The sequence below is a fragment of the Seriola aureovittata genome, chromosome 2, assembly GCF_021018895.1.
Source record: "Seriola aureovittata isolate HTS-2021-v1 ecotype China chromosome 2, ASM2101889v1, whole genome shotgun sequence".
Classification (NCBI taxonomy): domain Eukaryota; kingdom Metazoa; phylum Chordata; class Actinopteri; order Carangiformes; family Carangidae; genus Seriola; species Seriola aureovittata.
Genome location: NC_079365.1, coordinates 10,875,781 through 10,902,896, shown reverse-complemented (window position 1 = coordinate 10,902,896; position 27,116 = coordinate 10,875,781). Strand labels below are relative to the sequence as shown.

At 42.9% G+C, this 27,116-nt stretch overlaps 1 protein-coding gene across 4 annotated transcripts in view; it reads left to right on the top strand.

Annotated features, from left to right (window-relative positions):
• Nucleotides 1-27,116, top strand: part of LOC130177423 (plexin-A1-like) — a 187,617-nt gene that overhangs the window by 143,931 nt on the left and 16,570 nt on the right. For 2 of the 4 annotated variants that reach the window (XM_056389191.1, XM_056389173.1), the window contains exons 12-21: nt 1,043-1,233; nt 7,728-7,879; nt 11,053-11,176; nt 11,310-11,446; nt 14,300-14,467; nt 17,620-17,713; nt 18,810-19,046; nt 20,891-21,034; nt 22,331-22,565; nt 25,919-26,061. In XM_056389191.1, coding sequence (XP_056245166.1) covers nt 1,043-1,233; nt 7,728-7,879; nt 11,053-11,176; nt 11,310-11,446; nt 14,300-14,467; nt 17,620-17,713; nt 18,810-19,046; nt 20,891-21,034; nt 22,331-22,565; nt 25,919-26,061 — 1,625 coding nt within the window. Of the gene's footprint in view, nt 1-1,042; nt 1,234-7,727; nt 7,880-11,052; nt 11,177-11,309; nt 11,447-14,299; nt 14,468-17,619; nt 17,714-18,809; nt 19,047-20,890; nt 21,035-22,330; nt 22,566-25,918; nt 26,068-27,116 lie in introns of all 4 variants that reach the window. The other 2 variants (XM_056389182.1, XM_056389165.1) reach the window with 1 other exon arrangement.

Sequence of the window (27,116 nt, the reverse complement as noted above, 5' to 3'; positions counted from 1 at the left end):
AATGCTTTGACAGTCAATGGTTCTCCCAAGGACATGGTGTTGCTGAATGGTAGCCATTATATGCAGCAGTATTGACAGCGTACAATATCAGCAGCATGCATCAGTGTCTATGCATTGTGTGTTATCTCAAGTGTAAATCTCCTGAAGTGCATCCGGAGGCAACCCGCAGCCCAAATATGTCTCCCCCTTGCTCTGTCTGTCTCTCTCCATTGCCAGCCCCCTCCCTATTTCTCAGTCATGATAATCATCTGGTGGAGAGCGATGCTCACTTGTCTTAAATACTGATATGTTAATGTAATTAGAGAGGAGTCGTTTAGCAGTCAGTAATTGGTACAGGGTTGCTTTAAAGCTGCTCCATGACCAATGGGATTTGGGGATGGAAGAGCAGAGAGAGAGGAAAGATTTCACTGTACAATTCCTGAGGCCTGTGGGGAATGGTGCCTTAACTCAACTTTGTCTCTTTGACATTGAGGAAGTTTTGGATTTTTTGAGTGAAAGTTGAGAAACTTAAAATGTAGGAATTTGTTTAGTTTTCAAAAAATTCTGCTGGTTGTTATCTACTTAGTTGTCTTGTAATAATGCAACACAATCAATATTGTTAATGAATGTTACGGCTGTATAAAGACGGGGAGCCGAGAAGTGGCCAGGCCTAATCGGGCCATTCATAGCTTCCAGGCTGTGTGTGTTGCTTTCAGCTCGAGTTGTAGTATACTGAAACTATTAGTCTTACTCCCTTTTGGAGGGAGGCTGTTTGTTTGAGTTAAGTTGTTAAAACTCTAGATATAGATGAGTTCAGTTTATAAAAACTAGTTTTCTCTTGAGTGGTTTTGTTAATAGTATTTTACTTTTTAGTAAATATACTTTTTTGTTCTTATATTTCTGTTTCCCCTGTCTCTCTTTCTCTTGTTAATTGTTATTATTACTCCTCTCATCCCCTGTTTTTCTCGAGGACGTAATAGTGAGGTTACTTTATTATCTCCCTGGCCTCATTTCCCCACTGATAATTTCATTATGCTTTATTCTCTGTCTGTTTCATTTGCAGCCCACCTGTATAAGTGTTACGCACTAAGGGACAGCTGTGGGATGTGTCTGAAGGCAAACCCCAGGTTTGAGTGTGGCTGGTGTGTACAGGAGAAGAAGTGCTCCCTGAGGCAGGAGTGTACTCCTCCAGAGAGTACCTGGATGCACGCCACAACAGGAAACAGCCGCTGTGCACACCCCAAGATCACCAAGGTAAGCCGTGATAATAATGACACATACTCAACATAACACTAGATAGCAGCTCAGGATGCTCCTGAAGCTTATCAAGATCACACATACCTGACTGTACATACGTACCTGCATGTACACACACCCACTTCTTTGAGTTGGATTGAAATTTTAAGAGTAACACTTGGTTTATTGTTATATATATGACCATTCTTCCAAAAGATATTCCCTGATTTGGTGTTTTGATGATGGTGGAGGAGAGTGTCCAATACGTTGGTCCAAAATCTCCCATAGATTTTCAGTTGGGTTGATATCTGGTGGCTGTGAAGGGCACAGGATATGATTCACATCATTTTCATATTCATCAAACCATTCAGTGACCACGTGCCCCATTGATGGTTGCATTGTCTTCCTGTTTCTTCAATCATTTTTCAGGTTTTTCCCTTATAGTTTGTCACCCAGCTGTTTATATAAAACATTCAACTCACTACATTAATAAAAGTAAAACCTCATAAAATTATAGTTTTTTGCCGAAATTTTTTACGGATGCTGTTGCCACATACCTCAAGGTCCATGAGGCAAGTGAACAGCCCAATGTAAAATCACATTGCAAAGATTTGCTAAATTCAAGTTAAAGAAAAACTCTTCTCTTAGCACTGCCAAAGTTAAACCAGACTTTTCAGCTGCTATTTGGTATTCGTTGCCCAGCAACTCAACCTAATAAATAACAATCAAGTCAGGTTTCTGTGAGGGCAAGGGTCAGAAGGGAGGAGGTTCAAGTGACAATATGGCCTTTATAACAGGGTTGTGATTACCACTTTTTCGGCAACCTTGAAACTGAATACCTGCCTTTTGACACAAATCTGAGGATTTCTGAAAGTCAATTCTTAAGTAAAAGATGGTTCTTATAAAAAGAACTTAGAAATTCCTACCTGTGCTGTGTCATTGTTTGGCCTCGGCGAGTGAAGGGGACATCGTAGGAGGGAGGGCAGCAGGGAGGATAGACAACTTAGAAGCCATCACCATGACTGCAACCACAACACAGATGGGCCAGCCAGGAGGAGGCAGTTCACACACACCAAGACTGAACACACTGACATGATTAGAGATGATGGCTGCACACACACATACACACCTGAGGAGGCAGAGAGAGTGTGTGTGTGTGTGTGTGTGTGTGTGTGTGTGTGTGTGTGTGTGTGTGTGTGTGTGTGTGTGTGTGTGTGTGTGTGTGTGTGTGTGTGTATTGGAGAGAGAGACAAAGAAACAGAGAATGTGGAAGTTTGCTAATTGTCTCCCACCATGGGTGCAGAATGTGTGTATGTGTGCTTGTGTACACCTGACAGGCTGGGTGAGCTAAGGCGTCTAAAACACCATGGCGTACCCATCTGTTGCCACCGGTAACCGTGGCGGTGGTCCTCGTCTGATTGTGACCTGGGTCGCCATCTCTACAGCTCACCACTGGGACTGACACTTGCACGCTCACGCACACGCAGAGCGCGGTTTGAAACCGTTGTGCGAGACGCGTCTAGACGTTCTACCCTTTCACTCGTTGTCATTTGTCCTTTTGCTTCCTTCCCCTCTTTTTCCTTCTCTCCATCATTCCTTCTGAAGCTTATAACAGCGTTTTTCCTTTAAATGTCTATAAATTTAATTGTATCTTAAATAAGACGAAGCATCATCTCAGGTGAAACGAGTGTCATTTCTCTCCATTTAAATGAGTATGAAATAAATGTATAGTCTATAATGAATGCCCATTTCACCAATACAGACTTGTATGGATGGAGCCCTCAGTACATTTCCTGTGTGACACGGGTTCGTCTCTCTGAATACGTAATGGAGATATTGGATAATTGGGGCACTGGCACATAGATAAATCCTTTCGTTAATGCTCTCTCTCTCTCTCTTCTTGCTCGCTTCGGTTATCTCTTTGAAACAAGCGCACAGAGGCAATTGGGTTGTGTGTGTATGTATGAAAGATGGGGGTGTGTGTATGAAAGGGTGGGGTGTGTGTGTGAGTGTGCGTGCTTGCAAGCATGTGCTCTTGCATGCATATTGAGGGGTAAATCCTGGCCTCGGGGCAAGATGTTGGTGGCAGTCATGAAGCAGGCGTAGAAGAGCTTCAAAAACAGCAGTAGAGGAAACATACTGCAGGTTGGAAAACACAAAAGGAGAGACGGATGAGAATAGAAGAGGAGACACTGGAGGAAGCGCTATCACCTCTCCTCTCCACCTTTGACATTTACAGTGTGACATTTAATGCCAAAAGAACATCCAAAGGCGACAAAGAATATCGCTCCTTTTTCTCCTGCCATTTCATCCTTTAGTTCTCTAAAAGAGCATCACATCCAGCACACAAATTGAATATTACCCCTCTTCTTACCATCCGTTCTGTAAACCCCCTCTTTTCCTTTTTGATCCTCCTCTGGTTATTTTCCTTTTTTGCTTCATTCAGGCCACTTTGTTGATTTTTGCAGCATGCTAGAGGCTGTGTGGCCATTAGCTAACGGATTAGCCACTAATTTAATTTGGACCGAAGAATGTGTGTTCGACCGGCAAGGAACGTCACTGGAGAGAGAGGGAGTGTGACCAACATACTCTCATATATATATATATATATATATATATATATATATAAACACACACACACAGCTATCCAGAGCTTTCAGAGCAGCATGTGTTGAACCCATTTGGTGTCATTTCCGAGTGTGCTATTGCCATTTGACGTTGTTCAATAATGTGCAGTTAGGTACTGCTCCAGTAATAGCTTTGGTACCTTAGGACTGTTCTCCAAACACAGCAATTGATGTTTTAAGTCCTAAATGATTGGTTTTAGACATTGTAAGAATTTGGCTGTTAGACTGTTAAAGTGCTATTTTCATTGTGCTATATTTTTTCTCTGCACCAACACTGTGCACTAAGATTAATTAGTACTCCTTTCACAGCAAGAAAACACAGTTTATGTGTGTGAGCTGGCAGAAACACACACGCATAAGCCAAAAACACTCTGCTCACAAAAACACATTCTCTGAGAAGTGTACATTCAGATGTAAGATATTTAAAACCGAAGATAAAATAAACTACAACTTAACGGGTAGTTCATATGGGGCCCTTAAAATCACATTCGCAGACACACACACACACACACACACACAAACACACACACACAAACACACACACACACACACACACACACACACACACACACACACACACACACACACACACACACACACACACACACACACACACACACACACACACACACACACTATCTCTCTGAGTGTCTGGCGCTGTTTCCCAGTGCAGTGTAGCAGTGTCCTAGTACTGGCCTTGGATGCTGCCTGGCCCTCCATCATCCATCATCTCCTGCCTGCCTTCTCCTCGGGGACAGGACGAGCATTACAGCTAGCCCTTAGAAACCAATTAAAACAACACAGGCCATGCCAGTATGTGTAGGTGGGTGGGTGGGTGGGTGTGTGTTTGTGTGTGTATGAATTTTAGTGTCTTAGCATGTGGCACATGTTTTTTGTGATCTTGTGCATATTAAAAACTGTGTTTTGGTTTTTTGCGTGTGTGTCTTTGTTCAGTTTCACTACTTGTGTGGTGTCAAAAGGCCAGCGATTTCTCCCTCATGTACTGTTAAGCTGCAATATCGGCCTTTGCCGGACTTGTTTATCGCTCTCTACCTCTATTTCGCCATTCTTCTGTTTCTTATCTTTCTTGTATCCTCTGTCACTCTCTCCTCACTCTCACCTCCAATCATTTCTCTTTTTTCTTCCATCATCCAACCTCTCAATTCTTCTCACTTTTCATTTCCTTATTCCCCTTGTCTTTACAGGCCAGTATCTTCCACTTTGTCTTGTATGTCTGTAAGTCACATGTTGATGTCTTTTACTTCGTCACATATAAGAATTTAATAGTAAAGAATTCTCTTATCCCCCTCTTCACTCTTGTCATTGCCTCTATCAGTTTGTTTGTTACTTTTTGTTTTTCCAAAGCTTTCATATCGCAGATAAACTTCAGAAACCGTACGCCATGTTCATATCATCGCTCTCTGTGTACCCCTGCTTCCCCCTTCCTCCTCCTCCTCCTCCTATAACTAGCAGATGCTATCTGTGCACTGCCGCTCAGCCGGCCACAATAGGCCTCACACAAAGCCTCCGACACAACGGGACAAGTCGGAGACGAAGAGAAAGAATGGAGTTTGAATGGGTGTAGAGAACTGCGACGGCGAAAGAAGAATAGATTGAGTGTTTAGGCTGGTGGCTTTTATCAAAAAGGGCTTTTTGTTTGTGTTGTTTAGTTGTGGATGTAACAACTTGTGCATGTATGTGTGTCTGTCTGTGTGCGCGTGTGTTTTGATAAGCCAGTGCTTATAGAGACAGAGAGATTTGATTACCATATCTGAAGATTCAGACTGGTGCACTACTGTGTGCCACTCACTCTTTTGTCTCCAGCTAAAATATATGCATTCAGGCACATTGACAAAGAGACAGAGTGAATTAAAAAGGCACAAGTCCGGAGAGGAAGAGGGAAAGGGCGAGCGAAAGGAGGAGGGATGTTCATCAGAAGCCTAGCTGGTGTAAGATCGAAAACACTCCTTAATTATATCACTGTGGCATTTCAGCTCTGGCCTGCATGACACTGGGCTTTGTTCCCATTGTGTGTTTCTGTTAGTGGTGTCCTGAACACCTGTGGCTTTTTACTAGCCTGCCACCTTTTCTATAATGATGTTAGCCAGGGAGATCATTGTGAGGTTCCAGGTAGATAAACAGAGTTGTGAGCAGCTTGAGAGAGTGCATCTAATTTATCTGTGAGACTGTAGATACACTTGAAAGAATAGTTCTACATTTTGGGATATACACATACTTGCTTTGTTGTCTAGAGATCGATAAAAACATTCATGGTTCATGTCTGAAAAGTGATTATTGCCATCCTGCTACTACATTCTTTTGTTCATATTAAACAAACAAGATATAATGTGTTAATTAGTGAGTATGGGCTGCTGTTGGGTGGATTTTGCTTCCTTTGGACAGAGCCAGGGAGAGAGTGGTATCGAACCTCTCATTTAACCCACAGCAAGCATTGACTAAACATATTTCCCAAATGTCAAACTATTTTTTAACAAGTTTTGGCATCAGTGCACTCTTTATCCCCATTATAATGTGTGTCCAGATCCATGCAGTATTCTCAGTTTTAAAGTTGAAACAGGCTAAAACAGGCTTGGCCATTACATTATTTATACCGGCAGATTTTAGACCAGAAATCTGTTCATGTCACTGGAATTGCTGCTATCAGTGATTTTTCTTCACACAGGCAAAGTAAGTTAACATTCTACTTTGGCGTAAAGTTCAAGTTTGCCCAGGTTTGACAAATTAATCAAGTTAACCAGCTGCAAATTGTCTTGAAAGCACTGACCTTTTGACAGAACAAATAGAACCAGATGGAACAACATGGAGGAAGCTCTCCGCCGTTGTTGGATGCGAGTTAAAATGCTAGTTCAAAAAGGTTCCCCTTGAATCAACTGTGTTAAGTTTTTGTCCAGTTGGCAACCGAAAATGCAAGTAGCCACTATGTCACCAAGCTTTGGATGTAACCAGGCAGCTGCTGCTAGCCTCAGAACTGGCGGTCAGACATACAAGTCAATGCAAGTTGGTGCATGGTCCCCCTCTCTCCACATACATGCATGTGTTTGTCAATGTCAAAGTAGATGGTTGTGTGCTATCTATGAACTGTTGCTGTCTGCACAAAACAGAAAATGATATATGGATATATGTTGTGGGCTTCATACATACAGGGGAAATGTCTGACTGAGAGGCAAGAAGAGCATCATTGATGATTTATTTTATCCTTCCTTCATGGCAAGTGAGGTCAAAGTGTGACCTTACCCACAACCCCCCCCCCCCCTCCATGACACCCAACCAGCAACGAGTCATCCCCTTCACCCTCCTCCCAACCTGTCACAACAAATGACCCCACTCCCCCTTCGCCAGTTTCTAATCCAATTAGCTTTAGCCCTAATTATGCTAGTAATGACTGATTACCAAAGGGGCCATTGTCTGCGTCAGGGGCTGGATGAATGGGACCATGATTAGCTAGCCTCGGGTAGCCATTAGCACCTCTGCACACCTTTCGCAGACCTCTAGAGGAAAGAAAGGGAGCAGAGGTCGTTGTGTGCAGTAATTGTGTTGAGTAGATTAATCGTCACAAGGTTAAATGAGAGATGCAAGTGAGGACTTGATGGGTGGGTCCAGGTTAAGTGTGCGAGTTGGCAGGCTGTGATTGTTTGACTGAGTTGAGGTGGAGTTAATGGTTCCGAGGTCATTTCTCATCTCACTTAATGAGGTGGCAAGTGTCTGATTCATGCAGAATGGGAGATGACCATAATGACTTAAGTAAACTGTCATCCATGCTGGTATACAATAGATATTCTATGATGTACTGCTTTGGTAGAAATTGATTGTCACATGTGTTGTTCTGGCTAACATATGTCCTCTCTCATTTGTTCTCCCATCTAGTTGTTTCCAGAGACAGGGCCCAGACAGGGAGGAACCATGCTGACCATCACAGGCGAGAACCTGGGTCTGCAGTTCAAAGACATACAGAATGGAGTCCGAATCGGCAAGGTGACCTGCAACCCACAGGAGGACCAATACATCAGCGCTGAGCAGTACGTTGACACTATCTCTGTCTCCATCACTTCACTCCTACACCTCACTCTCAGGCCTCTTGTTTCTGAGACTCGATGTCCCTGCATGTCTATGTCCAATACTGATGTTACACTGAGCGCTAGCCACAACACTGTGACTCTCTCTCAGACCTCTCTTTCACCAAAACCTCTCAAGGTTAAATGCTGCTTCCCCCTTTTAAACAAATCCAATTCCTCACAAGTAGGTTCATGCTGTGTTTAGGACTGCTAGTGCAGTCCATGAAAATCTGACAGCAGCTGAGTTTAGCTCAATCAGAACTGAAATACCTTGTGCAACCACCTTCATCAGAATTAATTTTGCCTATTCTGGGAGAGATGTAATGACTTTTGAAGTGGCTGGTATATACCTTGAACACTCTCTTTGATTAAGTTATATTAACTGCTTTCTGGGAAATTCTGAATCACAGTGGGTGCCGTGGGTGGAAAAGCAGTAAACAATCGTAGCTCTCAAGTTCCCTTCTTAGGTTCAGTTTATTGGACATGACTAAACTCTTTGTCTCAACTGTAAACAGGTTGCCTCATTGCAGTAATTTTCTTTTGTGCCTATGTAAGTAATAACATCATCATAGAATCATCAATTAGATTTCATTCACAATGGAAACAAAATGACAACCACAGCCAGTGTGACGCTGGTGCTCTATTATTACAGCTAACCACAGACATTGAGGCCTTCAGAGAAACTATTAGATTAGTCACACTCTCTGTTTTATGTTGAATTCATCCAGAAGCAGAGAAGAGACAATTTAGGACGAGGAAAAATTGGGGACGCTCGTCACAGCTGGAGGTGTCCTCAATGTTCTATTTCCAACTATGTAGCTGTCATCTGTACACAAATGCTCCATTTGCTGAGTTGTGCAGCACAGTCCCAGCTGATTTTGTTTTCTCTCTGCCCCTTCACTAAGAAGGAAACAGAAAGAATGTGACTTTGATGGTTTGGCAGTCAGGACAACATAATGCTGTGCAGCTCTCACTAGCGATGACAGGTGTTCCCAAAATGGGTTTAGAAAAATGGCAGTGACATGTCAGCCTTGATTTATAATTTATATCAACATATCGACACCCTCTTAAAATAATGGCCTAAGTCATTTTTTCAGGTTTTTCAGGAAACACAAAAAACTCAACAAAAGAGTCACACTTTTGACATAGGCCATTATACAACCGGGGGTAGAATTGCATGTTCCCCTCAACTGAGGATTCAGGCGATTTTACCAGAGGTGGCCAGCATCATGAGGGGGTGATTTAGGCAAAAAAAACATTTTTGTCAAAACATGACTTAGGCCATTATTTTAGGAAGGTGACGATATATTGTCATATTCACACGGAACATACTATTTTTATATGTGCCTCTCGAGCCGCAGAGTAATCAGGTTGTTTCGTGGTGTAACTTTTTTTTTTTTTTTTTACCACGTGCATTTTGTCCTCACATCCAAAACTACTAAAGGTGTCGACGTTTAACCCTGTCAGCCCTTTAAAGTTGAATTGGCCTGTTGCCATAGCACCCACAGGAAGAAGAGGTTGAGGAGCACGCGGCTGGCAGTGAGGCTGTCATGCTAATTAAAAGTGATGTTAGCCATACGGCGTCATTAATGGCCTGGTTGCTCTCGTCATCCCCGTGACCCTATCAGAGCTGTAGAACTGGAGACAGGACAGGGTTATGGGACTGACAGAACAGGTCAAAGGTCAGCTGCTAGAGAGAGAAGAAGGTGCACTGATTGTTGGGCAAAATGTAAACACAATGTTCGCGCTCCAGCTTTGTCTTTCTTTCTTTCTTTCTTTCTTTCTTTCTTTCTTCCAGCACTTGCACTTCTTACAGCAGGAACACGCTCCCTATTTCTGTGATTGGAGTGGAATTAAATTGCAAATAAATGCGGCTTTCTTTTAGAACGCTTGTCATTCACCTCAGTCATTAAATATTTACTAGATGGATTTGATCCCACATTGAGAAAAGTAAATCATTGCCACTAGTGAGAAAACAGAATCCAATATCCCTCTTTTTATTGCCTTATTAGTATTTTCTGTGTCACAGTTTGACATGTCAAATTTTTTTACGATCACATTTCACCTCAGTCACTTGATTGAGTGAGATATAATTTATAATGTTGTCATCTTTACAAATGTACCATGAACTTTCTGTCTTTCTAATCACGTAATAACAGCTAAATGTAGCCACCTGTCATCTGTGCAGTAATGATGCAAGTGAAGCGGCAGTCTCTAACTGAGAGCTGTCCAGCATTTTAATCACGGCCCCCGTCATAGTGGGAGACCAGGGAATAAATGAAAGAGAAAATAAAAAACAATGGAAACACACAGCATCGGAATTTGAAATTCATTGTCACCGCACCGCTGCAGTTGCCATGGCCACCTGCAGGGAGGATGGAAGCAGGAGAGTTAATAACTCATCTAAGGGAACTGGGGAGGGGGTTGAGATGTGTAGGATATGAGCTTGTTCAATTAATCAGCCTCTCTCACTTTAACCCTCTCTCGCTTTCTTTCTCCTCCTTTCTCTACCTCCGTCTTTCCTCTGCACTCTCACCCTTTCCCTCCGTCTCATTCATTCGCTCTGGCTAATTAACAGTCAAGTGTGTCTCCAGTGGGTGAAACATGAAGTAAGTGTGTGTGCGTGAGTGTGTGTGTTCTCCCTGTGGGCTACACCGCCACTCCTCCCCTCACTCAATCATTTCTCCAGTGGATTTTCATTTGGCCAGCCAGCGCCCAGGGCCAAGTGCGAGGCTTATGGTTCTACACTACGCACTAATGCAGACGCGCACACGCACACACACACACACACACACACACACACAAATTCCTCCCTTTCTTAGCGCTGCAGATTTCCACTAATAGAGCATTTGGTCGCCTTTTGTTATTTTTATGAATAAGGCAACAGAAATACTTTATTCTGAGCTACTGGAATGTTTTTCTGACTCAGACAGAGCAGAAGAGAAATGTTGCACTATCATCTGTTCTGTACTGTTTCCCCCTCTGTTTTCGTTTCATCACTTTGTCATTGTTTAGATAAGCTTCTTTCTTCTGAAAACCCGGTCTTATTCTTACACATTGAAACGAAAACTTTGCATTTACTTAAGTAGTATTCATAATAAAACTCATCTCTTCACCTCTCTGTTTCCCTTTTTCAGGATTGTGTGTCGGCTCAATGATGCAACAGGTTACAGGGTGCAGGAGGCTCAAGTGGAGGTGTGTGTGAGGGACTGCATTCACCCTGACTACAAAGCAGTCTCAACCAAGGCCTTCACCTTTGTGGTAAGCATTGCTAATTCAAGATACAGCTGAGACAAAGCTGTATGGATGTTTTTAATTTGGCATTTGATATCCACAGTCAAGCCAAAAAGTCATGCTTGACCCATCTGTCCTCTGTCTGTGTGTCGCTCTTCAGTCTCCGTACTTTACCCGTGTCCAACCTTCCACCGGCCCGCTGTCTGGGGGAACCAGAATCACCATTGAAGGCAGTCATCTCAATGCAGGCAGCGCCGTATCTGTGAAGATAGGACTGCATCCCTGCCAGTTCGAGAGGTTCGTGAATCTAAAGTACTCAAAATATCTCTTGTATTTTGTTTTGTTATTTCATAGTTGACAACAGTATGTAGCATATAATTATTATATGTAACATATAATTCACATTTCATCACAAAAAAGTTTAGGAATGACTAGAGAAATGTAAAGAGGCAGATTTCACCAGGAAAAAGTACAGTGAACTTCCATTGTAATGCTCTAGAGGCAGGGAGTGTGTGGTTAGAATCTGTCCAAACAGTGTTACTGTAGCAAGATATAATCAGATGAAGCTGATTTCACTTTTACAAATACAAATACAGAGCTAATATTGCAGCCATGTTTAGTTTACTTCTGACACTGTGATGCTCTATACAATTAAACTTTACAAGTAATAATGCATTGTGTTACTTCCTTTTCTGGTCACTGCCTTTGATTTGCTGCTGGTCTGAAAAATGCAGCCAGTAAGAGGAAGGCCTGCAGTACTGTAATTCACTGCAATTGTGAGAATGACAGTGTAGCCTTTTCTCTCGGAAGCTGATATCACTGTTCAGTTGTGCTGTGAATGACTTAAGTGCGTGGCCCACATTTTGTCAGAGATATGACTATAATTTGAAAGGAATGATATGGTGTTGCTTGTAATTGGTAACTCACATTTTGCCTGCTTTGAACCCATGTTTGAAATACATAATTTTTTTTCTTTAGTTTTTAGAATAATCTGCCACTGTTATCTTCCGTTGTCACTCACCCTGCAAGAGATTGTGCCAGGATTTCAAGAAGAAAGACATAGATCCAATTTGATATGACTCTAATTCCTCGAGCCAAGAACTCTATTGTTTCTTTGAGTCTCTTCCTGGCAAACTGACAGTGAACTGAGCTCTGTACTAAATCTACCCATGTATGGCGTCTGGCAGATGGCAGAGAAAAGACACCTCGCAGAAAAGATTGTTGGTGAATTAAAACAAACACCTATATACTGAAAGGAATTTCAAGGCAGAAGCTTTCCTGGTCAAGATGACAACTGGCAAATAGGAAAAATGTTATAAAACTACTCTTTCTTCTTCTTGTTTCTCTTTTAGAGCAAATTCTCCAAAATACTGGTGTTTTTATTATAGTGGTTTCCTTCTCTCAGGCAACAAATGACAGTTTAAACTAATGAGCTTGGACCTCTCAAGTTCTTTTTATATCATATCAAAAGAAAAGTAAAGGCCAATTTAAAGCTCTGTAGCACATCCTGAGAAAGGTGAACATAATAGTCTTGGCCTTTCATTCACTGAGCTGCAATAACCTTTATGGCCAAAGTAATGAACTGGTTGAGTCCATCTCTTTAATGTGTCTTTGTATTCAGTGGGGCCTCCGCTTTAATCAAAACCTATTTACCCCGAGTCACTCATCCTCTTATCTCCCTCCGCAACCCCGTTTCTTACCTTGTCTTTTATTTCTCTCTGTATTGCCTCTTGGCTTTCTTTTGTGTGGCCGCAACCTTGTCAAAAATACGTATGTGGCACCACAGGCGCTCTTGATGGCGACAGTGTTGTGAAAATGGTTTCCATGGAAACACAGCACTAGTGGAATGTGGGAAACCATTTTTTTTTTTTTTGGTATATTGTCCTTCATTTTTTTTCTTCTGTCGTCATCCTCTCTTCAGTCCCCTCTCAGTCTGAGGACGCTGTTGACGGTGCCTCCTTGGAGACAGCAGGAATACATCTAACAAAGAAGCCTGATTCCCATTTGTGCTTCTTTTGCCGTTTTTGCTCAGTCGTCCAGCCCCACCCCACCACAAGCTGCCGTAATAGAGCCGCCAAAATAGGTTTTCACTCTTTCATCTCCTCCATCATATTCCATCTTTCTGTGGATTTCACTTTCACAGCAGATAACGGGGGAGGATTTGTGTACAGATCAGCTTGCTCTTCTCATGTTCAAAATTTCACACTGCGCCGTCTGCCATCATGCCCGCACAGTGCACACACACCCATTTACACACACTTATAGTGCACTGTAGGACGTTAGCAGACCCTCAATGACGCAAAACACATACTAACACAATGTTAATCTTCTAACTGTACTGTAGTTACATGCAAATTCCCAGACCTCACAGTACAAACGCACCTGTTCAATACAATGATTATGTACATACGCAGATAAGGCACGCGCGTGCACACACACACACACACACACACACACACACACACACACACACACTGCCTCACAGGTAGCCATACACCCGCTGCTGGGCCAGCAGCGTCTCCCTCCGACAGGGGGGAGGGCACTGTGGAATGAGCCACTGGAGTAGAGCACAAAGTTTCTGGCAGCAACACAAAGTTTCCCAGCAGGTCACAGCTGGCTGCCTGTCTGCTAGGGAGGGAGTTACATCACACAGAGACACGACCAGCCTGATCTGCCACTTCAGATCTATCAGCCAGAAAAAGCGCAGGAGGGAAGGAGAGACAGACAGAGAGAGAAAGAGAGAGAGAGATAGAGAGAGAGGGAGAGGGCTTTGAAGTACAGCACTCTGTGATTCGGGCTGATGAAACCACGACTGGACAGACTGAAAGATGTTGGCCTTGTGGATAGGCGACTATGTCACCATTATAAGTGTGTGTGTGTGTCTGCGCTTTTGTCGCATCTGATAAATAATTTATGAGTTATTTAAGGGCTGAAGTAGGATTTTTTTCCTGTGTAGTCTTTTTTTTTCAGTGCGTCTATCTCAGAGCCTGTCAGAGAGTGAACTCCTAAATACTCAAAATCCTTCTCAAGAACTTACAGTGTTGGTCCTTGGAGCACACAGTCCACTTTAAGAGAGACCTTCATGGACCTTTGTATGTAATATCTTTCTCCCCTCTCTTCCATTACTCCCTTCATCTCCTGCTATTCCAGGCGGAGTGGGAAGGAGATAGTGTGTGTGACCCCGGCGGGACAATCCCCAGGAACCACTCCAGTCATGGTGGACATCAATTCTGCTGAGCTGAGGAACCCGGAGGTCAAGTTCAACTACACAGACGATCCCACCATACTCAAGATCGAGCCTGACTGGAGTATCGCCAGGTGAGGAGCCAATCAGAGCAGAGATGAACCTGTGTGTGATTTTCTGTGTCAGAAAAAGCCTGAATGATTGATTTATTCCCAATATTGCATATATGATACACATCAGCTCTAAAAGTGATTTACACTGAATAATTCAGAGGAAAGATTTGAAAACTGGGAAATATTGTGTTTTTGCAAGTTCTGCTGCACCATAGAGCGAACTCCATCAGGCATATGTCATTATCTATAATTTACATCAACATAGTGTTTGATCTACAATTCTTCTTGATGTACATCTATAGAACAGATACAAATATATCAATACATTATTAATACCTTGTAGTGGTTGTGCCATACATTAGTGCCTTATTTTCTCAAAAGTGAAATATGAACTCTGTGTAAAAGGTGATACATGTATTATTCTGCTGGCACACTCCCTGACTGGGTCTGGGAGAAAAAACTATTGCTCTCCATTTTCACACTCGCCTTGCTTTTCAAAGGCATATTATTTATTCTGTTTATCTTTATGATTCGAAAGTAAATCTTTGAGAGGAACAGCAGTAAAGGAGGCTCCTGAAGCAGTGCATTGCTAGTTGATGAGGTGCAGCAGAGATGTATCTGTAAATATTACTTGACTTATTGAAATGAGACTACATAGCCACAGGAAGATTTCCTGTGCAAACACAAGCTGTGTTGTGGAAGAGAAAAAAAAAGCTTGGAGCTTCCAAATGCTAATGGGCTCACTAGCATGACCTAGAAACTCCTCTATTCCACAGCTCAGAAATGAAGCTATTACATACACACAAACACAAACACTGATGACTGTCTCATTTACTTAAAAAGTATAGTTCTAGGAACTTGTCATACATTACTTCCAGAGTTTTTTACCGTATGCTTTTCTGTTGCATTTACTTAAATTTGGTATTTTGGCAGATCCCAAAAAATAGCCAGAGGTGAAAAAGTAACTTGTCTGTTTTAAGTCGCTTTCAAAGAGTCCGCACTTCCTGCAGATACTTCATATTAAAAGCCTATCAGGAAAGGGGGGTTACCATAGACTCTCTGAATCCCAGGTGAATAAAAGGAATATTGTTTTGTTATTAAAACAACTCTTACTTTTACACAGTGTATCTCTGATATTTATTCGGGAGTATCACCTGTTAGGGCAGCTCACATTAGACTTTTCCACCAGACACATTGTCTGTTCAGACAGCATAACAATCCACCACCGCATCATCGCAGGGGGTTGAGGTGAAAATGGGAGCCGCGTTTAAAACTCTGCAGGGAGACAAAAGTCTCTCATCACGCGAAAGAGGTGTGAGCGGATGAGAAGTCTCATTTGGAATGGGATGAATGAAATGTTGAGGGTAGGCGAGGGGAACGAGAATGAAAGTGTTGGCTCTAGCCTTAGGGGGAAATAACCCCGGCACTCGGCTTGTGTTTGGTGTTTCACTCAGCACTCCCAGAGGAGGAGGTGCATGGTTCTCCAGGCCAATCACGCTTTTATTTACCAAGCCATTTTGTCGCCGCGTCCCCTTTGGTGACCCTGTTGCTGGGGCTATTTCAAACGGCACAGAGCCTGCCTTGTCCAAAACACAAATCTGACATGACTGAGACTTGCTCTCCCCTGTTCAAGAGGACGTTCTCGGGCTAACAACATGGCTACATGGCAGTGCAGAGATTGTGTGACACTTCATCTTGTTGACACAGTGTAGTACAGTGTACAGAGTGTATCATACAGTGTGCGCTGTATTTGTGGAAAAGATTCTTATCCCCTCCCAGAACTACCTTTGTGGAGTGCTGCAACTAAAGCAGATTTTTAAAACAGATTGTGAGCTACTCCATGTTAACTGTTACCTTAAATCTCCTAAATTGACCACTCAGTTTTCACACCAGACTCTTGACCAATTTAACATCTGTCAGGCTCTTTTAAGCCTCTCAAAAGCTGTGAGCCTTCGTTCTCCTCACTCAACTCCCTTCCTGCTCCCCGCTTTTTCTACTTAAAGTGTTACTCTCGCCTTAAGATCTGAGCATGGCCTCATCTTACTCCTTTAGACACCAGCTTCATCTGGCCTCATCAAAACACAGCCATCCTTGAGGATGTGTTTTGTCTTGTCTGGCCTCTCTGCATTCATTCTCATGCTTTCATTCCACTGTGGATTGGATGTAATGTCTAATTGGGTAGCTCACAAGTACTGACCTATTACTACTCAGGAAAAACACCAGAGCCACTGATGTGGTCGATATTCTTATATTCTTGTAGAAGACACTTGAACAATAATACAGAATATGTTCTTTTTCTGGTGTGCCATTGCCTGTATTAAACGTCGTGATACACCAGCCAGCATATCATCTGTATAAAATGATTTTTTGTTCATTGGTGCCAGTGGTGAGTCACAGTGGCACTGGGCTTCAAGCCTTGTCTAACCCCACTCCAGTTTTAGGTTGTATGCTAACTTATTTAGCTGTTGTCAGAACACCTCACATCAGATAAAGTTCAGGCTCTCGGGCCAGCAGAGGCTGTCGAGAAGGCGATGTGGGGGAATAGGACTCTCACCCATATTACCCATGTCTCTGCTGGTCAGCGTCACATAGACCTGAATAGGTCACAGGTGTAAAGGTTACAGAACATGCCAGATCACTGACAGCGGTGCAGTTGTGGAGTGTATCTCATGCTGAAAAATACCACTGTGCAACTTTAATAGACTCTGAAAATATCTCCCCTGGCTTTGGAGAGGTGGTAAGGAGAGGCCAAAAGCTTCGGCTCTCAGGATTAATGCTATATACTCGCTTATTCTTCCCTCCAGCCTCCATATCGGTTTAAACAAGCTTTTAACATTCATGCAAGGGCTTTAGCATTACTATCATTACCTGAAAATGGGCTTCCATGAATAAGCAGGCGAAAGGCTACAGCAGGAGTGAGCATTAATGGTAAATCGCCAACTGGAGGGCCCTCTTGGCTCCCACAGAGAACAGATTTATTAACATTTATCTCTACTGATACGTCTGCTGAATAGTGTATGGACTTGGATCCTGCAAAAAAAGTACAGCAGGAGACACATGAATATGTGACACACAAGTGCCAATAGAAGTGTTTTTATTTTTCCCAATAGCATTGTATAATTATGTTTACCTTTTCTCTATAATATGTTTTGTTACCTCTTTTTTTTTTTTAGTGGAGGAACCATGTTGACCATTACCGGGACCAATCTGGCGACCATCAAGGAGCCTAAAATGAGAGCCAAGTACGGATCTGCCCAGTCAGAAAATGTAAGTAGTTAGATCAAGACACCCAAGAGTTTTTATTGACAAAACAGGCAGTGAGAACAAGGCAGTGACTTGACTGGCGAGTGAGACAGAGTGAGAGCAATATAGATACATAGGTGTCTTTCTCTCTCTCACTGTCTCTCTACTGTCTCCCTCTTTGTGGAAAAAATGATTTTCAGACGATACACACACTCCTGGGACACAGACACTGACGCACACACCTGACCCGTCGGCCAACCAGCCAAGGGCCCATTTTCTGTTTGTTTTTGATGTTGAATTTCCTTTTAGCAGTTTAACCTTTGAAATGTCAACCAGCAATAAAGCGGCTCTGGCAAATCCCCCTCTCTTCACCTAGCACCACAGGGCTTAGCTAACCTTTCTCCCACTCCTGCTCTTAGCTGAAAGTAAAAATATCCCTTCCTTTTCCTTTGTCCCCCTCGCTGCAGTCATTTTTGTTTTGCTTGGTTAATATTTCTGTTGACCTATAAACACAGTTTTGTTCTGTTTCTTTGGGATTTTACACACCTTTTAGAGTGTGAGCATGTTAGCATGTGACATATAGAACATATTGTAAGGCTATAACATGCTGTGGAGCTATGCAAAGGTCTCTTTAGCCGTGCTGTGTTATCGTTAACAGCTACTGGCTGACCTCTCTTCCTTCTCTGTGTGTCATTACAGTCTAATTTGTTCTTCGGTGACTGATTTAAGTGTCGAACCCCACAGGGGATTTCCGGATGATATCAACACTGATTACAACACTGATGTTATTAAAGCCAGCCTCTTCCTCATTATGTCATTACGGAGACATTTAATCACTCACATCACATAACTGTGTTTCAGCCACTGTATATATTGCTGATTATGTCTTAGTTAACATACTTTATGTAAGAATTTAAAAATGCACCATTTTTTTTATTTCTAGCCAACAGTGTGAATAAGGTAGAAGGGCTGTTGGATGGGAAATTGAATAACCTCATCAAACTTTATTTAACTATTTATCATATTTTCTCTCCTGCTCTCTATCCCTCCTCCCTTTTTCTCTTCATCCCTTTCTCCTCAAATTCCCCCGCACTCATCCTCTTTCTGTCTCCCTCTGTAGAACTGTACGGTCGTCAACAACACCGTGATGGTGTGTCTGGCGCCCTCTGTGGCTGGATCTGACAAAGGCTTCTCGGAGACCGGCAGCAGTCCTGATGAGATCGGCTTTGTCATGGATGACGTGCGCTCTGTGCTGGTAGTAAATGAGACTTTCAGCTACCACCCGGACCCCGTGTTCGAACCTCTGAGCCCCTCAGGCATGCTGGAGCTGAAGCCCAGCTCACCACTCATACTCAAGGTAAATTGCCTCGTGCTCTTAGCATTGATCTGTTTTGGCCTTGTCTCTTCTTGGGTTTGTTTTACATCCATCATGTTCTTTCTCTTTTTATTCTTCTCTTGACTTTGCTTCATTTTTTGTTTGTTTTCTGTTTTCCTGTCTCATCCCTCCCCTGTCCTTCCCTGCCTTTCTCCTCTCTTCATCTTTTCTGTCTTATTTTTTTCCTTCTTTCCCCATTCTGATTAACCCCTTTCTCATTTTATTTCTGCCCTTCTACCTTCTTTTCTTTCACATAGTAGACCAGGCCTGAGACGTTAGGGCTTCTAATGTCTAAGTGAATGATGTTAGGATGGACTTTGCCATGGCTTTGCATTAAAACTTTTTATCAAAGGTTACTCTGTAAAGGTGTCGTAAAACACTCCAGGACAAACTGTGGTTAGCTGAGTCTTAGCACTCAGCTGGCACACTAGAAGAACAATATTAGCCACCAGCAGCATGCCAGTAATGTTGAGTATTGTCAACACTGTTAAAAGCTCAATCTCACAAATAATTATGTTATAAAATGCTGCAGTGACCTCAACATCTAACACAACTGATAAGGCCCTGACAGGCATTTGAAATGATTTGCTGCGAATATTCCTGTACAGACACTTGTTCCTCTCGCTTTGAGAGTTTTTTTCTTTCAGATATACCCCAACCTTCAAAGATGTTACTTCTCCACCTGCTGTCTCCAATGTGGTTTGGAGACCTTTAAGAAAAATAAAAGTCCATTCTAAAATCCCCTCCTCTTTAAAATCAGGTGCAAAGGAAAGTAATGTTTATAAAGTGGACCCATGCATTGCTATGCCACCTGCTCAGATTCCTATCAGATAACTTCTGAAGAGAGACTTCATAGCCATGTTTACTCTTCAGCCATAGAGGTAGTATGCGTTTAAATCCCGAGCGCATTTGCCCCACCCACACACACTGTCTCTTGTCGTTTCACCTCTCCCCTTGAACTTCAAAGCCTTTTATGAGCGAGAGGGAAAATCATCATCATGCAATTTCATGGAAAACTAAAGCCTTTTTTCTCTCGGCCAATCAGGGTGAAGTTTTAGAAATGAAGAATCACGCCTCTCTCCCCTGTAACTTTAAATATAATTCTATAATGAAAAGCTCTGATTGCCCCACCATGCTCCGGGTAAAGAATTGCAGAAATAAGCAGCTCAGAAACGGCATCCTATTAAATAATTGCAGAGAAATTAGACGTTCATCGAGATTTTCCAGCAATTAATTCCTCCCACTCTGCAAAGCATAAAGAGTTAGGATGTAGTAGAGAAGAGGAGATGGGGGTTTTCTGTACAATTTATTGACACTATCTCCCAAGCACATTTTTCCTTGGACATCATTTTTACCTGTGGCTAAATTTAGTAAAAGTCACATTTGTAACTCAAGAATAATACCACTGACTGTGTAATTAGGTAGGATAAGTAGAATGAATAAAAGATTGTCATATTTCTGGTGTGTAATCCGTCAACTCTGTGCAGTGTTTTCTTCACTGGACTGGAATTTCACCAGGACATCTCTTCAACTTTTATTCAAATTTTCCTCAATTAAAATCTCGATCCATATTTTTGTTTTTAACTCATGGTTTGGTCAATTTATATGAGAGGCAGCATCAAGCAGAAGCACTGTTGCTATGGTTACGTGCAATGTAAATTACCTTGCACAGTGATTTAGAGCTGTGGCTGAACTGTTGACAGACACCTACCAGCCAATCAGAATGAAGTTTTTTTCTCTGTGTGTGATTATTATTCTATTTATGTGGACCACCTTAGACGTGGACCTTCTGTAAGTAAGCGGAGCATGTGTGTGTCTGTTTCCAGGGCCGTAACCTAATTCCTGCAGCCCCAGGAAACGCTAAGCTGAACTACACGGTGCTGATCGGGGAGACGCCCTGCATTCTCACCCTGTCTGAGAGCCAGCTGCTGTGTGAATGGCCCAACCTGACCGGAGAACACAAAGTCACTGTAAGTAAAACTTTGATACTTTTGTACAGGACTGTTAACTGAATGTTTTCTCATTGTGTGACGTGTTTTTCTTTCTTATATTAACATAAATTTGTCGCACACTGAGCACAGCATTGTGACATCCAGGGTTAGCTGTTCCAAAACAGTCATACAATGCCTAAAAAATGAGCATCACCCCTCTGTAGGTTACCTTGTTCTATCATAAGTACCTGTTATTTCATCATGGCTCTTGATTTTTTTTTTCTTTCCACTTCAGGAGCATCTGGCTTTCACATTTCTTTCAGCCCGTCTTCCTCTGCAGCTCCTGTTCTCTCTGCTGTTTCTGCCATGTTATTCATCCATCTTCTTTATGTCAATCCACTTCCTGCTTTTTCATTCATTCATCTCATTCTTCCCTTCCCATCCATCAGACCTAAATCTCTTAAATTACTCTAGATTTCTCTTCCCCCATTCATATAGCCGCATGCACATAAACACACACACATCCCGTCTCTTATACCGCTGGTGGTGTTTGCGACTGTATTTATGTCTTTGAGGCTTTTGATTGGTCGCGTTTGGCTGCCATCCTCCTTGGGATTTGAACAGTATTGATATTCAATAGAGACCCAAAAAAACAGCTAGTGGGCGTGAGAGGTCTGTGTCTATTTTTACCCTCCTCCATTTAGTATTTTATAGACGTAAGCCAGTTGAGGATGGAATAGAAGGGGGGGGGGGGGGGGGCTTTTTTTATTCACATGTTCTGCAAGCCATAACTGTTCTGATGTGATATGGTTGAAAGTCGTGTGTTCTGCTGGTTCCAAAGACAGCCTTCGGGCTTAGATGTTGCCTTCCCTAACTCAGATATAAAAGGTTTTAGGGAGTTTTGGCCTGCACTTGGCCCGACACTGCACAGCTCTGTTTGCCAGAATAATTGCAATGTGGGATTTAGCTTCGGCACCTTGCATAATTTTTTATTATTATTTTGGCTCTATAGCAGTTATGACCAGGAATAGGCCAGAAAATTTGTAATCATCATGTGGAAATGTATCTCTTATAGATAAGATTTGAAAATGCCAAAATAATGTTTCTGTACAGTCTGTGCACGATTCTCACACTGTGCAAGGTATTATGTTTGTAGCAGAAGCTAATTTAGCTCCGACTTGATGTAAAAGAAAATGTGTTGCTTTGACTCGGAACCTGTCAAATATTGCTGCAAACAAACCCATAATTTTTTTCTCCCGTGTATGTGTGTGGCATCCCTCATCTACCTGCTCAACAAACAAGGGTGTAACATTTCCGTTTATGTCTGTCTGCTAGGTTCGTGTTGGAGGCTTTGAATACTCACCAGGGACCTTGCAGATCTACTCAGACAGCCTGCTCACCCTGCCTGCCATCATCGGTATCGGAGGAGGTGGCGGCCTGCTCCTGCTGGTTATCATTGTGGTGCTGATTGCTTATAAGAGGAAGTCCCGGGATGCCGACCGCACCCTTAAGCGGCTTCAACTGCAGATGGACAATCTGGAGTCCAGGGTGGCCCTTGAGTGCAAAGAAGGTGCGTTTGGACAAAACCTGGCTACAAGGGGGGGGGGGTGACTCTAGCTGCTCAACTCTCAAAAGTTACTTATATGACACTGCTATTCCCCTAGTTGCTTTTCATACTCATACTTTAAACTTTCTCCCCAAGTAACTCCCACATCCCTAAGTAACTCTTTGTAAATCTCTCCCTAGCTGCAGCTTTACCTCAAAAGCTGCACAACTCGTCTTATCCATTTCTCTATCTGCTTTCTTTCTCGCTCTCTATTTCTCCCACCCTTTTGCTGCCAACTGTCCCCCTGCTGTTAGGTGGCAGTGGTGTGTGTGTGTGCGCGCGTGAGAGAGTGTGTGTGTGTGAGTGAGGGCGTTGGTGTGTTTCCAGAGGAGTTCTTTGATCTGAGCCAGCCACCAGATGTTGGCTCTCCACCCCATGAGAGAGCCGCCTGGCTGGCCTCACTATCATCCACAGTGAGAGATGGAGGTTAGATAGACACAGGGCACAGAGAGGTGGGAAAGTCAGGGGTAGTAAGGAAGGAGGGGTTTGAATATGACAAAAGAGAGGCTTACACACCAGTACTTTAGCATATATTCATTTGACAGGAGACAGCATGGATCCAGTGAGAGCCTAGTGATGCTGTTACTGGTTTGTCTGGCAAAAGAGAGAAGCAGATGGGGAGAAAGAGCCATGTTTTGTCAAGGTAGAAGAATGTGTGAAATAAAAGAGATGATATTTCTGGTTCAGCTGCATCAATTTCAACCTTCTTTTTTTTTTTTTTTTTTTGTTATGTGGGTGCAATGCTAACATTGGTGGAGTAACTTCTCCTAGCAACCACTACTACAGTTTCTGTGTCAAAGTGACGTTGGCATGATGGATACGTCAGGCTGAATAAATGAAGCGAAATGATAATTCAGTCAAATTATTAGACTGCGGTAAATTCACACATCATCCACACCCCCAGATTGTAACGCTGTGTCATTCATCTGCTCAGAGGGTGACTGTGTGTGTGCACTTCACGCCACTCCCACTGACACTCAACTCTTCATGTCCTGCTCTTTTGCAACTACCTGCAATCTCACACACACACACACACACACACACACACACAGTCACACACAGTCACACACACACACACACACAGTCACACACAGTCACACACACACACACAGTCACACACAGTCACACAACAGGTCAAACAATGATTGGCTGGGGTGTGTGGCGGTGAGTCCACATGCCTGTCTGTCCTCCGCTGTCAGCACTGTCTGGAAGACAACAAGAGGATGGATGGAAGGAAGGAGACGAAGTGAGGGAGATAAATAAGCCGAACAACTTGTGAGAGGGGGAGGAGGGGAGGAGGAGGGTGAGGGCATAGAAGAAGAGATGTATAGGAAGATTATGAGAGAGGAAAAACAGCAGGAAGGGAAGTGGTGATAGAGAAAGGCAGGGAAGAAGTTGGATATGAAGATAGTGGCAGATAAAGAGAGGAAGATAATTGTAGATAAATATTTGGTTGCAGAAAGGGATGGCTGGACAAACAAGGGGACAACATAGAGTGAAAAGAGAAGAAGTGATTAGAATATATGGGAGAAAGACAAGAAGATAAGTGATGGATAGTAGGAAGGTGGAATAAACCATCTTTTTTTGGGAAGTCCTGGACCAGAGGTAAACAGAAATGTTGCAGACAAGCAAAAATATTGACTTATAGATGCACTGATGAAAAGAAATTGAGTGAAAGAATGGGGCAGGGCAGAGAAAAAAAGACCAATTAGAGATGCAGAGAGAGATGGAGGGCATGAGGGAGCTAACAAGAGGGGGGACAACCGAAAGATGGAGGGATGTAGTAGAGGAGAAGCAACCATAGGGGAGAGAGAGGTGACCTCTAAGATGTGACTTTGGGGCGGGGGGGGGGGCGAGAGATAGGAAGAGAGGGATAGGGTGACACAAGCCATCTGTTAGTCTGGGCTTTAGTTCGTTATTTGTTTGGGTTGTGTATCCATGTGTTGATGTATTTTGGGTGACGCTATAAGGCACGCACACTCACACACAGATTCAAGCTAATATAACCATACAGTGGTATATTTCCTTCTGAAGGGAGTTCTATGTTTATGAAATAGAATCAAGGCAGTTTACTAAACGCTTCAGCTCTATGCACTATTGTATAGGATATGAGTGGGAGAATGGATTTGATCCCATTTGTTCCATCTAGATGTGACTTGTGAAGCCAGTGGAGTGTACAGAATGGGGTCAGAACACACAGAATAGAAAAGTGTGTAAAAACATTGACACATGCACTCACATAAATCATCTGGGCACTAGGTTATGTGTTCAGCTGTGGGGCAAGACAGGAAAAGTGTGTGTGTGTTGGTGGCTGCAGGAGTACAAGCATGTGAGGTGGCAGCGTGTAATGTGTGTGTACTCACAGGCTCATGTTCCTGTGTGCAATTCCATCCTGAACTCCCCTCTAGCCACTGAGCACTAGAACACTTTCCTCTCCATCCTCCCTCTCCTCCTTCTTCTTCCCTCAATCTTTCTCTCCGCTCTCAGCACAGAGCGATCACATAATGCTGCTTTTCACTGCTACTCCTCCACACGCCTCCATCTTTCCCTCAGTTTCTCCCATGTTGCCTTCTTCCTCTCTTAAACATGCTGTTTGTGCAAATCAGCTTGTCGGAGGCATGAACAGTGAAAATAAAGATTAAGGCTGGCTCAAGAGTTGCAGGTGTTTCAATCTCAGTAATTCTGAAACATTACCCTATTTTTGGGGAGAGAAAAGAAATTATCATTACTTCAGAGTGCAACTCAAAAATGGGAGGGTTTGGGGCCCTTGGTGGCTCACCTGGCAGAGCACGTACCATTAAGGCCTAGTCCTTACCACAGCTGCCATGGATTCGAATCCGACCTGTGGCCCTTTGCTGCATGTCATCCCCTCTCTATGGAAAAAAAAAATTGGAGGGTTTGAGCTGGTAATGACCACCTTTTAAAATAATAATTACCAACTTTTACACCAAAATAAATGCTTCTTAGCTATTTACTTTTGCCACTTGATTATATACATTTGTGTTTGAACCTACATTCCTTCTAAACATCAATCACAAGGTGCTGCAGATGAAGATGTGCTTAACACTCGGATGAATAGAAGAAGAAAGTGGAAATATAACAGACCTTGTCTTTTAAATGAGTGCTTTGTGTTCAGTCAGAGCCGACAGGACTGAAGACTGATTATTACCAAAAATCAAGACAGCAATCTTGAAGATTATAACTTAAACATTAAAATTTCCAATTCTTTGTAATTAAAGTTTGTGCTTTATTGAAGAAATCTGTACATCACTTGAAACTTATGACATTCACATCTCCTTGTCCTCTCTCTCGTGCAGCCTTTGCAGAACTGCAGACGGACATCCATGAACTCACCCAGGAGCTGGACGGAGCAGGAATCCCTTTCCTGGACTACCGCACCTATGCCATGAGGGTTCTCTTTCCTGGGATTGAGGACCATCCTGTGCTCAAGGAGATGGAGGTACGGGTCAGTAGAGAGCTCTCCGCACACATGCACACACATACACGCAACAGTCTTGATGAATGAAAGTTGTTCTGTGTGTGTTGGTCTGTGTATGTTTTAGATGTGCAATTTGAAATGATCTGTTTGAAGAGTTTAAGCATTTTGAGTGTGACGACAAGAAAAAGGTTTTTCTTAGAATTGAGAAATTCGGAGGGGAGATCAGTGTGCCGGGAAGAAACTTTAACACAACTTTTTTTAAAGGAAGGGCCAACTCTATGTAACGTCTCTGACTTTAAATTATTTCACACAAAACAGAAGTTTTACAGACTCAGCTGAGTTATGAATCATGTCAGAGGTGGACTATGTGAATGTGGATAACAAGGCAGAAGAGAGTTCAAGTACTAGTAAGAAAAAAAAAATAAAAAATTTTTGGGCAAGCTCCAGTTTGATGTAATACAGCAAAGGGACGGTTCTTTTTTGGGGAGTGAGCAATGTCTGAGCTCCACTAAGACTTGCTGCGAGTGATAGATTGCTTCTACAGGACCGAGCCTGTTTGAGGCTCCTGAAAAAGTAATGTTCACACGTTCAATAAAACACTCTCCCCTGCACTACTGCTCGTTCCTCAAGACGGAACACACCCTCACTCACATGAGCCCGGGCTGTGTGGAAACTGTAACGCAGGATGTACACATACTTCCACCATCATCTCCGTATACATTAGACTGTCACACGTACGTATGGAAATGCACACTCGCGCTCTGCTGACATGCATGTAAGGTGGCGGCTGCAGGGTCGGGGCTTTGAGACATGCAATATCTGCTCGTGCTATCAACTTTATTCCAAAGGGATAGTGTAGCACAACATTGGATTTTCATTTGTATGGCCCAGGCAATCACAGGCCACAGTAGTGCGCTAGCAGGCAGATCAATTTCTTATTACAGCATGAAGCTCACATTCTTACTTCAAACCTACGTTCTTCTCCCTCAGAGGGGGGGGGCCTTGCCCGTTGCTTTGAGAGAGGAAAAGAATCGGCTGAAAGGAAGGGGCAGTGAGGGATGGAGGGAGGTAAAGAG